This window comes from Diadema setosum, chromosome 15, assembly GCF_964275005.1.
Source record: "Diadema setosum chromosome 15, eeDiaSeto1, whole genome shotgun sequence".
Lineage (NCBI taxonomy): Eukaryota > Metazoa > Echinodermata > Echinoidea > Diadematoida > Diadematidae > Diadema > Diadema setosum.
In genome coordinates this window covers 25,380,136-25,393,542 of record NC_092699.1, presented here as the reverse complement: position 1 = coordinate 25,393,542, position 13,407 = coordinate 25,380,136, and the positions used below count along the sequence as shown (strand labels likewise).

Here is a 13,407-nt window from a genome sequence, read left to right as displayed (position 1 = left end):
TATTTATATTATTACAATGTGTATATGAAACTAGGGTATCGTTCCAAAATGATTTTCTTGGCAACCAAAAAGTAATGAGGTGTATCATTTGAAAGACAGGGACTTAGTAGCCATGAAAACTACTGAATAAAACTTTGTCAGATCCTGTTTGGTCAAATGAAATAATTCAAAAAAGGAATGAAACAGTAGGAAAGGTTATTACAATGTCATTAACACATCACATAAATTTTCTTGTTGCTGCCAACTTGCATTTACACCTACAGACAAGTGAGGACTGAGTAACAAGGGAAAGACAGCAAGTAAGGACAGGGTGCCGCTTCCTGTGTTACACAGTGTACATTCTGGCTCTCCAACCATCGAAGCTATTCAAGCCATTAGTCACGCTGCTTTGTATCTCTGTGTCATGTCATGTTATTGATTCACTTCCCTCCTGCATTCTTCGTAGGACATCATCCCCCATGCCTCCCCCCCCCCCCCCCCCCCCCCAGCCCCACACCACCCCCAACTCTCCGGTCATCGCAATATCTTTCACCTCTGCAGTACCACCAAGCGAGCTCCCTGGTACCACCTATTGAAAACTGCATTGTTATCCTACAATGTACACGTACTGTAAAAGTGGATATTTTCACACGACTAATTTTTCGCATGCTCGGCAGGGTAAGAAGAGTTTCGCGTGGTTTTTAAGTCCGCGGAATCAAGACATCAACTACTGGAACATATGGCAAGCGAAAATCTTTGCATGCTTTTATTTTCGGGCTAGTTTGGGGGCGCGAAATGCGCGAAAATTTCAACACCATGAAAATTTCCACTTTTACAGTATGCAGCATATCAGTGATAGTTGTCATGGCAGAGTCGAGCAAAATACGATGACATTTTCATGCAATTTTCAGACTTACATTGTACAGTATTTCTTCCCTACAATGTGTAAGTGTGATCATTGTCTAATGTCAAAGTTTGGCTCATGGAAAAGCAATATCATGTATGATACACAGAATGTCAACAGCATCATAATTCACCGGTACAGACAGTGGTACAATTGTCATTGTAGAAGGGTGGTCTCTCATTTGGGACTGTTCTCAACATCTAAACTGCAGAATAGGACACTTTTGTTGACAATGGAATGCGCAAGATAGGGCGACTTCACACATTCATTCATTGCAAATATGGCAAATTAATCAATTTGTATCCCATTGTGTTTTAATCTGATAAAATACTCGTGTCATACTACTACTCATTACTATTTTCCTTTTTCTGCAAGAAACAATTTCTGCTTTCAAATGATGCACACATACAATTGCACATGTACACTGTACAAATGTACATGTAGTGTGTGATAGTTTACACACAGGCGAACAACAAAACATACACTGTAGATGCTTTAATTGGTGTTTTCTTTTTCTTTCTTTCTTTTCTAAAAAAAAAGAAAAAAGCATAAGCTAAGACAAAAGCTCTGTTGTACGACAGAAAATCTCGCCAGCTAGAGAACCTGACATTCATCACCACCACATGTGGGCAATTAAAACTTTCATACAGCTCAAGGACACTGGGTCATTTTTTTCAATATGGATAATTTATGTAATATGGGCATTTCACTGACATTTTGCAGTTGTATTTACAACAAATTTTGTCCCAACTCACAATATGTGGCCCATATGTTTTTGTCTAGCTAGGGGAAAAAAGGTCTCTGAAAACAAATATGGCTTTATTTTGAAACGCCATGTGTTCCATCCCTTGCATTATGAGAGGATGTCTGAGGGGCATTTTTTTTTTTCTTTTCACCAGAAATAATTAAATCAGCACAAAGAGAACCATATGGTCGCCAGTCATTCAATAATGGGCAGTCCTTATAGAATATAACTCTGCACTTACAGCACTTACCACATAATGCCAGCCAGAAAAAATGGAATGGTGGAGATAGTGTACATTGTATGTGTTTACATTTTTATTTTTTTGTCATTAAATCTTGAATATCCTTCAGATATTGCAAATTATTGGCATATTTAACTGGCCATTAAAGATTTAAATTTTGAAAAGAAGGATTACAATAGCTTCACTTCCTTAGCAATATACAATTTTTTGCATAGTGGCATTAGATACCCAGTAAGTTTCTAATGACACTACAATGTATGCTTGGACACACAATGTAATATGTACACTGTACATTGAACATACCACACAACACAAACCCATTTTGACCTCTTTACAAAAATTCATGGTACAGTGTGTGTATAGTATGTCTCAAGAAAATATTTGTGATGAGATAGAGTCATAATATTTGTACATTGCCTTGTATTGCTAATGGTTCATACAGTTGAAGATTCTATTCATTTCCTTTCACCCTCCTGTATGCTGTACACCACATATCCTGAGTTTGCTCCTTCAGTGCAAGTGCAAAGAGAAATTAAGTGAATGATTAAAGAGCCAACGGAAATAATGATTGTATTAAATAATCATTACATCACAGATCATTAATCCCTTATGAACCCTCTTGCTGTGTTATGGCAAATCACCTTCATTGCTCAAGCATGAAGTTGAACTACATTGTACGATATGGCCTATTCCGCAGTACAAGAGAGTACAAATGATACAGAACTAGTTCACTGTCTTTTATCAGGCAGCAAATCATCGGTATTTATGCATCCCACAATGACTAGTTCATAATTTGTTTCTCTGCTTGTCTTATTAAGTTTTGTCTTTTTGTCTGACAGTAATTATTGGTTCAATGGACGAGCATTATGGACACTAGCTGTACTCATGAATATTTATTATCATCTTATTCCTGAAAATAGCAACAGCATCATGAGTCAACGGCCGAGGAGCTGAAATTTGAAATGGCAAAGCTCTCTTTTTCCCTTCCTATTCCCCCCCCCCCCCCCCCAATGAAGAGCTTGTGCACAGCCAAAACATTTTCAAATCGTATTCTTGGAGTTGGCAATCGCAGATGATTAGGACTGGGCCGTGATGTCGATTTCATCATCTGCCCCATTACGGCAGGCTCCACGGAGTCGTTTCGACGTCCACCCTCCCTCATGCATACTGATCAGGCCAAATCTACCCTGTCCCTTCCTTGGCAGACCAATCTATTTTCAATATCCGCTATCAAACCAATGATGATACAAATTGTTAAGTCGCAGGAATTAAAGAAAAACAGACAATCTCCAACTCAGAGCCAAACGCGCGCAACTTCGCTTTGGGGAAGCGTTCCATCGGAATCAAAGAATGAAGCAGTAGAGTTTTATCATTAGAGACATCCTGATCACTGATTATTCATTCGTCCTGTGATGAAACTACCTTAGTTCAGTCGTCGTGGAGCCGAAGATGATGGCATGGAACAGCAATTTAAGTGCAGATACGCATTGCATGACTGAAATCTTTAATATTCCATAATTATTGCTAGATCTGGGAATCTAGTTCTGGCAGGCAGAGATCAAACACTGTGAATTACGACTGAAATTTTCAATTAATTTTGGTGCGATGGGGGGGGGGGAATCTAATCTGTTATCACAACTGAAGGCTTCATTAAACTTCTACAATTTCTGTAATAATGAAGTTTCCAAATGTGAGAAATTAATCTACATAATACCATCTGACTAATGCTGGTTATTCTTCCTTCTTTGATACAATGATGATACAATTTTTGGCATGTTTCAGCTCAGTATGAAGTATCAATATTTCAGATCACAGTACTTTCTATCTCCACAGATTATGTACCCTTGCACAAGTGATAAAATGTTTTTCAAATAAGTAATTACCAAAGTTTGGACCTACAATTATACGGTACTGAAACAATCATGGACTAAAATACACTGTTCACATTGGAATTACTATTCACAGAATGTGTGCATGTATTCACTGTACAGAGAGTACACTGTAAATGTACATTATTCGCAAACTGTATGTGTACATGTATTGTACATTCTATCTACTTTATGAAGTGTAAATTTATAGAAAAGCCCTATTCTGACAATATTGTGTCAATTATCCGCCATGTTACTCATTTGTAGATACGTAGGCCGAGAAAAGAATATATTGTCCGGCAAAATACTCTATACAAATGTAGGTACAAGTAGCTTGGATCCAATATGCACAACACTGTGTGCCTTCATGATAGAACACACAACATTGTGTATCAGACAATAATTAATCAAGCTGTACTGACTAATGAAAATATGACATCATCACCCGCTTTTAGCATCGCAGTTCATTTGCATACAAACCGACTGGCAATGCAAGGATAGCAGCATACAGTTTAACCGATATCATTGCCGTTATTATGAAATGTCAATGTGACTTTCAGAGGAATCTACAATCGTCCCTAACTCCCCTCCCACCCCCCCCCCCCCCATCATGCCCTGAACTCCATTGTATTTCTTTCCTGCTGTTCAAGCAGTGTTTACAAGTTTTCCTAGCAAATATTTACAGTTAGCCTGGCATTGTGGTCCTGCGTTATCAGAGACCTTAAATCTGAGGACAACTACATGTAAAGCTTGGACATCCTTTGAATAACATCTTCAGTTCCTGGATTTTATGTAATCATTTCAGATTGTCATCATTTGTCTTAATCATCATTGAGCAATCACCCTTCCATAATTTTGTACTACATGCATAACAAAGCTGTAAATACAAGCTTGTACATTGTAAGCTGTACACACATGCATTGTAAACATCCATTTCAAATTGAAGGAAACCATGCCTAATTTCTGCCACAAGCAGGTTGTACAATTATGAACATCATGAATAATTGTACTGTGCAATTGATACAATTAATGTACTAGTACTTCAAGCAATTCGTTCAATTTGTCTTTTATATACCTGATAATGTTTTATATCAAGATAGAAAAACTGCGAGTATTATACATTACAGACAAGATGTAAAGTGTATCACTTCATATAGACAAGCTTTCATGACTGCATACTCCGTTTCAAGCTCTCTTTTTGGTCGGAGCACAGATGTAGCTCCATAGTTGGAGAAACAGAAAAGAGACAGAAAACATCTCTTCGATGAGCTGTGAATTAACATAATTCTTGGGGGGGGGGGGTGTTTTGCCCAAGCGTCCACCTCACCGTGACTCATTCGCTGAAAGGCAGAGCTACTGCATGGAAGAGCGCACACGCACACATACCCTTGTAGAGTCTGCTCAAGAGAGAGAGGACGTTTTTCAACTGTTTTGCGGGATCTGTTCGGCAGACAAAAGCCGCAGAACAACTGTCAAAACATACTGCAATCAGAACCATCCTCTATTTTTCTTCATGCCTGGTTGACTCTATCTCCGATGCTGAGATTTCTCGGATTGTATGTACAGTACAGTGCCCAAAATCATTACTCTACATCAGGAATTGAAATAAACCTTCAGCAATATAGACCTTGCCTTCGTGCAACAGATAATACATTTGAAATATGAAGTGTAGATAACATTGCATCCTATCCATGACATTAGAATTAGCAGGGGGGGGGGGCACAAAAGAGAAAAAAAGATATCTCACACAGAATAAATTCTACTGACATGCAGATCACTGAGTTACAACTGATGTAGCTCTGTATTGCCATTAAAGAACATGGTATGATCCGACAGTTTACTGCCCTGTACATAAACCCTTCAAGCAACATGTCATAAAAAAGGACATATATTTGCTTTTCTTATTTTTCAGCAGTGATGTATCGGAGACCCATTTTGTAAGTACTTGTACAAAGGTCCAATCCATATCTGGGTTGATTCTGTTTAATCGTTGAATATTATGATTCTCGGGCAACCTTATGTCCTTCCATAAAATGACCTTCAGAAGAAAAACTCTGCAGAAGAAAACAAAATACAAGTACATTTGTAGTCCCTACTGCTGACCTATTCACAGAAAGTCAATATTCTGATTGACACCAATGATTTGGATTATACATCAGTTAACTACAAAAAAAACACACAAAAAAAAAAAGCCTCAAGGAGTGCAACTGTACAGTATGTAATGGATAAAGCGCGCCACACTTTGTTCTGTTTTTGTTTTTAGTTTGTCATGCTTGTTTGATTTTTTTCTCCTTTTTTTTTCTTTTTTTTTGGGGGGGGGGGGGAGAGGGGTTGTAGATGGATTAGTAATAATGGCCTCACTTCAGTATACAAATTATATGACATACACTGTTAAGTGTAACCTGCACTGATATGCCTCTTGTAATAGGGTTTACAGAATCCTCTTAGCTCTGTCATTGGCTGTTCAACACTTGTACAAATCTATGTGCAAAATGTCATCCTCACATTCTGCTGGCACTACCTCATCAAGGTTGTTTTTTCTTTTTTTAATTTCACAAAACATGCACTCTACATTAGTAGGATCATGGTGATCAAGTTAAAATCAATTCTACTCTGCCAGGGATACACATTTTGCGCTACCAGCATTAAATCCAATCATTAAAATGTGTTGTTTAATATACCAAATGGAAAAATTTGTGATCATTCAAAAGTGTAGCCAGTACAAAACATGAAAAAATAACAACTACAAGCTGAGTTGGTGGTGGTGGTGGTGGGAGGGGGGTGCTCATCTACAATGTAAGAATGAAAGGTACAAAATGTGAAATTCACAAGCTTTAACAATTCACCCAGCAGCTTTCAGAAAGGGACAAATCTGCTTTCCTTTGTCTACTGAGCTGGTATTGCTTGCAGCTTTTGCCACAAACTATTGCTATCAGTCACACAGGATGGCTATCCACCAATACAATGAGTATTGATTTGTTGTGCTGTGTGTACTGTTTTGTGTCAAGTTACCAGTGTAACAAGGGAACTATACCACCAGTAAATGCATTGATTTATTGATCTAGCCATCAAGTGTCACTAAAACAGTCAGGCAGAGTAAAAGAGCAATGCACCCCAAAGTAAGGATTGTTGTTTCTGGCATACACAAAGAACATTTAGGTAAACAAACAAGCAAAATCTGTACAGTAATCCTTTATGATATGTTTATGGAAATATCAATATATTACACATCACAATGATTACATTAAGTTATAAAATCCACTTCCATGGCAAGAGCTAACAGGTGAAATCAATTGAAATTTTATCAAGATATCAAGGTGTAATGTTATAGATCTCCGGAAGCATGGAGCATTATCAAGTTGTTCCCATGCGAGTGAACCACTCACAGCATACAATGGAAAGCATCATGCAGTACTTGGTGTCACCACCCACTGCATGAATGAATGGCATAGTACTGGCAACTATTCTAGAGCAAAATCCCCCCAAATCCCACACAAAACCGCAACATATTATGGTGTGCGTCAGATGTCCTCATTTAAGTTTGCCGTACGTGGTAATCCTACACTGCACACGATGATGATACAACGTTTCCTACTCGATCTATTTATGGTGTAGCGTGTCCGTGTAAAACAAAGGCTGGATTTGCCAAGTAATCCTCCTAGTTCACCATCACAGACCTTACAGTCATGGTTAGCATTATCTTACAAGGCAATAATAATTGTGTTTAATTGATATATCTTTATTCAGAAGCAATACACACAGGAATGGAAATGTGTCAACAGCCCCACTGATAATCCCATTCAAAAGTCTTTAGCATTGTTGTTGCCCATATACATGTATGACCGCATGTAGATTCCATCTGACAGAATTACAGAAACAAGAATTAAGAGCTAAAAGAATGCGAGAAAATTTTATTTTAACTACAACCCCATCTCTCCCTTTAAATGTAATAATTGGTAACAACATCAAAAATATACATTGATGTTGGGAATTCAAATTATTTCACATAAAAAAAGGAGAAATTTAGGGAACATGTGTGCAGGTCAATGGGGGACTTACGAAGCAATTACTATATCACTTCATCTACAACTTTTACGACTTGTACCTTAGATTTTCTGTGGCTTTCAATAATATTGCTGTTTTGTGAAAGCATGTGCAGTTTTATGACTTCCAATTATAAACAAACTTTACAACATCCTCATTCTAAGGTAGATCTCAAAAAAGCTCCTACCATTACGTCAGTTTGATATCAACTTCTTTTTCAACAGCCAACTTGGAATGGAAATTCACATTACAGGTAGAGATTAGAAGTACAGAAGTAAGAACAAGATGTCCACAGCAAATGTCAAACTTTTGGGGTTATCTCAACTTCAACTGAACCTGTCTGCCTGAAATACAATTACTGATTTGTATTCAGCTGAATTAAGAAGCCAAATAGACTATATATTCATTCATCATGGCTTACCACAAACTAAATATTGCATGTCAGGATAGTGACTTCACTGCGGTCAGCCTACAACTTAATACTGTATGTTAAAATACTAAGTGATGCCTTGCACATGATTTGATCAAAGGAAGTAAAGACCACAGAAAAGCCCTGAATCCTTGGATCTGCAATTCACTAATTGCAATGGAAATGAGTTTGTGGCATGGCTTGTTGCCATGGAGATATCGACGCTGTCTATGATGTCACTTCCCAGGTAAAATCCTTCAGTCGCCACTTTTGGAGCAGGAAAAGAGCGCTGAGATTACAGACCTTCGCCAGGAACAACAACAAAAAGAAGTGGGCAGTTTTCCCGTTGTCCTGCTAGCAACGTTAGTATGTGTGGCACACATATGTATCTCACATTTCACAGGAATGCAAGTCACTTTTATGATAGATCTGCACAACCTTCTTTCTGTAACATGATTCACAGAGAGGGGCCATCACTGTTGAGTCATGGTTGAGTGCCTTTAACAGCATTTAAAGATAAAAACTCAACAGCACTGGATTTGGCACTGCACATGTATGGCAATGTCTTTCCACGTGCCAAGAAACATGATTATTTCACGTGTATCAGTGACAGCCATTAACTGGAACTGAAGATACACTAAACAGAAGTTTCAACTGGTATCTACTTACATTTCTGCTTTATTTCAATGATCAGGCAAAAAGGAATAAGAAGTGGAACATACTTTCAGAGATGCATGCATCCTTTTCCCCATTATTTTTTTTTTTGTCGTTGTTGAAATGTCTTCATACATTGTACATGTACATGATGACAGTGTTCTTTCATCATGACATTATATCTTTCAAAGTAATGTGAACAGAAGACATGGAAGCAAACACACACACACACACACACACACACAAACAAACATACAGTGTTGTAGACCAGCAACACATCATAATGTAGAGCATTCACCCAAGGTTTCATCCCCATAATGCTCAGAGAAGACATGTCTATGATGTGCAATAACATTAGAATTATTGAAGCTAAGGTTCAGTCATTGGCTATCAACATTACTGACATTTAGAGAATAACTGATGAATATCTGATATGAAAAACTGAAGCTCTTGGATAATAATCACACATCAGTTCTCTCGTAAAAACAACAAAATCTGTCAATCAGTCTCTCATGTCTCATTATCAGATCAAACACTGCACACTTTACACAAACAAAATTTGTACATGTATGAATAATATCAACTAAAGTCACAACTCTGTTAAAACATGTACGATGCTCTCTACTAGAATTGTACAATACTGTATGTGTGAACGGCAAACAAAAAACTGTTCAGAAGTTTGCACAGACTTGGAACCATTTGTACTTGGGGTTTTGTAGAGGAACTTCATGTAAAAAGTATAACTTTTGACTGTAATCAAATTAACCAACAGAGTGGAATCTGCACAACTACATGTCTTCCAAAGGACTTCGGATAGCCCATGGCATTTTAGTGAAGTAAGGCATTTGATTTGTTAGTATACCGTACTGTATGCTGACTTATACAACAATGATATTTTGTCTAGATGCATCTGGCTTTAAAATCATGATTAGCTAAGTGCAATAAAGATTTAAATGATTCACTAAAAAATGGTACAATGTACATGTATTTAATATCCACAACCTGTGGGTTGTTTAACCAAATATAACATTCGTCCAGTAGATACTAATAGTGTACAGGGGACCTAGTGGATCTCTACCATCACTGACATTTTAATTCCCTGACAATGCTTATTACAAAACTTGACTTGCACATTGCTGATCAAACTTGTTACAATTCTGTTGTAAAACTCAAATATTTGCATTTCTAACCAAAAAATCAAGCCAAGCATATGGCAAATGTTGGCATTCCATTATTGTCACTGACCACGGTAGTTTGATTTCATACGTATTTTACCAGTAGGGCCTATGCATCTCTGGGATCATGTGAATAGTGACGACGTCTCGACATCGACGTCTCAAGAGATGTGTTGACCGCGTTCGGCATTCCCAACTTTCTATACACGAGTTTCTAGACACGCATTTCTATATTGGCGTGAATATGTTACATAATGAGCTACATGGACGGCGTGGTGCAATAATTGCCGTGTCTTATTTCCAATAAATTTTACTTGTAGTAGTAGGACAGGTATTGCTAAATCCTACTCACATAACAATACTGCGCTGAGCTACATTAGTACTGAGCTGTGTGTGTGAATGTAGTGCAACATAATAGAAGTCTTAGACATAAGTCACTATTTATTCACTGAAGGTTGGACTGTGCTTTTATCACAGTCCAATGAGCATGTGTAAAATAATTCTGTGTCACCAATTAGTGTATATTCTCTACCCAAAATCCGTAATACTTGTATCACTTTCACACGCCACATCTTCACTACAATTGGGCTTCTCTAAGAAGACATTCTCAGACGTAAAATCAATGGACCATTCACAACACACACAAAAGCCAGAACTGCAGTGGTACGTAGTCAGTGTCCGAGATTCATTCTCGCAGCGGCTTGCGATGCGATGGTATGCCATGGACTTACCTTTGCAATGAATACTCCCTAAACAGACGATATAAACCAGTAGAAGTCCTTCCCAGGACCTCCCTAACCTAAGCAACATCTCGGCAATTAGTAGTAGATCCGTTCGCAATGAATTTTGTGCTGTTTCAACGTTTATCCGATAGAATATTTGAGTCGTTGGGCCAATATGGCCGATATATTTCCCGTGAGTAGAGTGTAGAGTAGCTAGTTTGACATTCGTAAGCTGTATCCGAGAATAAATGTATGATGATGATGTCGCGAGGACTGTATGGACGCGTCGACTTACTACAGGGGTGTTTAATTGGCTATGCGTGATGATGCGGCTTTTAAACGCATGTTTTTACGTCCAACAACTTGACAATTACTATAAAATTCTCACAGATTTAGAAACATAGGCAATATTCATTCTTTGATGTGTCTATATCTTATATATTTTCTCTTTTTTATTGTAAATTATTTTCGGAAGAATTAAATCTGGCCATTCGAAAACAATATACCTACCAAAATATCGACGAGTCTTCATCTTAATGACAAGCCATTCCCCGTATACATCCGCTTTACTTTCCTACGATCCCATGGTGTCATAAAAATGTAAGGTGTATCATTAATTTACACTCATTGGCACATAATATCTTACAAGTCGTTCCTCCTTCAGTACATTGATTTTCTTGGTTACTACTGTAATTGGTCAAAACAGTGTGACCAGATATATATATCCACACATACTGCTGGTCATCTTCGATGTTACATGTTTCATTTTAGGCAGTCACCATAGCATGCATTTCATCTCTGCTACGCGCTGTTCCAGGCATATTTTATCCGATTTTTGTTGTCTTCTAAATCCATTTTCGCAACACACGCAATTGTCCAAATATAGCACATAATAGGCAGTGATGGTAAAGTACACCGGATCTATCAAATGCTAATCGAAACGAAGGAAATTGAACTGAAAAATCATAAGTGTCCATGTTTCCATTGCCGAGCAGTTAAAGGGATGATTTCTGCCGGCGTGTGTGTAAGTTCATAATTGTGAGGAATATATTTGACTTTTATCTTACAACATCATCGGGGATATCCTCGTGTCATCAATCAGCGTATAATTTGATTTTAATAAGATTTTGACTTGTGTGATCTCATCAAGCATTCTTATTTGATTTCCTATGAAGTCAATCTCTAGGTTATTTCATGCTTGTTTTATATATTTAATTGTCATTTGGTACGCCAAGGTTGAATTGAATTCTGGTCTGTACACATAACATCATGTGCATGCATAGAACAGGAGGGGTTTCCGATAGATAGGCTCCCTAGTAGCTAGATATACCAGTACTGTTGATAGAATATAAGATTGATGAGGAGAATGACTGGCGTTATGATACAAAAAGCTGATGAAAAATGATGTAGAATAGCCTATATTGATGTAACAAATATATATCTATCACAAGAAATAATGATTATAAACAAATGTATCATTATGACACCCAGTCCGATGACTCATACTTTAATACAATTTTCAAGTACAATTATGTATATTACAATAAGACCATGCTGCTCTCTTATTGCACAGACACAATTTGTGTATATGATTATATGTATGTATGTATGTATGAAGAGTTTGTTCGCAAAAACCGATAAGTCCGTTTTTGAAGATTTTTAAGTACGGTCTCTGTCATAAAGTACAAAATAATACCTTTTAAATGATACATTGGTCACTACATATAAAGGTACATTTTTGAAGTTATTATTCTCTTTATTTTTCTTGACCTTTAATCGCAAATATCTCCATTTGGCAAATATGGACTTATCGGTTTTTGCGAACAAACACTTCATATATATATATATAGAGAGAGAGAGAGAGAGAGAGAGAGAGAGAGAGAGATAGTGTGTGTGTGTGTGTGCGTGTCTGTGTGTGTGTACTGATTATTTTTCCTTTTCTGGATAATTGTTGATTGAATACTGCTGCATGAATTCAAGCTGAATGTTATGTTCTGTTATGTTACATTATAGAAATCAAATAAAGATTACTGAAAAACAAAAAAGTGTGTATCTAAACTATATGTTACTGGATGTAGCTAATAATACTCATACAACAGCTTGACTGTTATAAGAGAATGACATTTTTCTTACATTACGTCCGACGTATAAGACTGATAGAGGGGAGGGTAATGTCGAAGACTTCGACAAATTTTGCGTCTGCGAAATGTCAATGATATGATTTTTATTTAGAGCAGCACAAGCGCTTCATCATTGCGTGTAGACGATATTGACGTAGGGGGCCTACTCTCTCCGTGTCGAATTCTTTACACTCTTCATATTATTTTCACTACTGTCTTTTGCTGTTGCTCTATGGATGTTAATCTTTGATGACTATTTTCTGCATGCAAGGATTAATTAACGCTTTAATAACACGTATCTAGACCAACCTTTTCTTTCGACATGTACGTAGTCTCACTCTGCTCATACGAAATGTAGTAGCTACATACAAAACACCTTCGTTTCATCAAATTCAGTGTTCAAGCACGCATCTAAGGAGACTAAAACTGTTCGATGGAGAATAAGAAGCACGCCCTCTGCCAGGACTCTGAGGCAAGTCTACGTAAAGTCATGATCATCGCTCTATGACCCCGGAATGTGGACAATTTTGATGATGTTGACTTGTG

General features: G+C 37.4%; 1 protein-coding gene across 1 annotated transcript in view; it reads right to left on the bottom strand.

Annotated features, from left to right (window-relative positions):
* The window catches only part of LOC140239063 (calsyntenin-1-like), a 130,327-nt gene extending 119,368 nt beyond the window's left edge, over positions 1-10,959 (bottom strand). The window contains 1 exon segment of the mRNA XM_072318959.1: positions 10,751-10,959. Within this exon segment, the coding sequence (XP_072175060.1) occupies positions 10,751-10,829 (79 nt within the window). The 5' untranslated portion in view covers positions 10,830-10,959.
* Between the last annotated feature and the right edge of the window lie 2,448 nt (positions 10,960-13,407).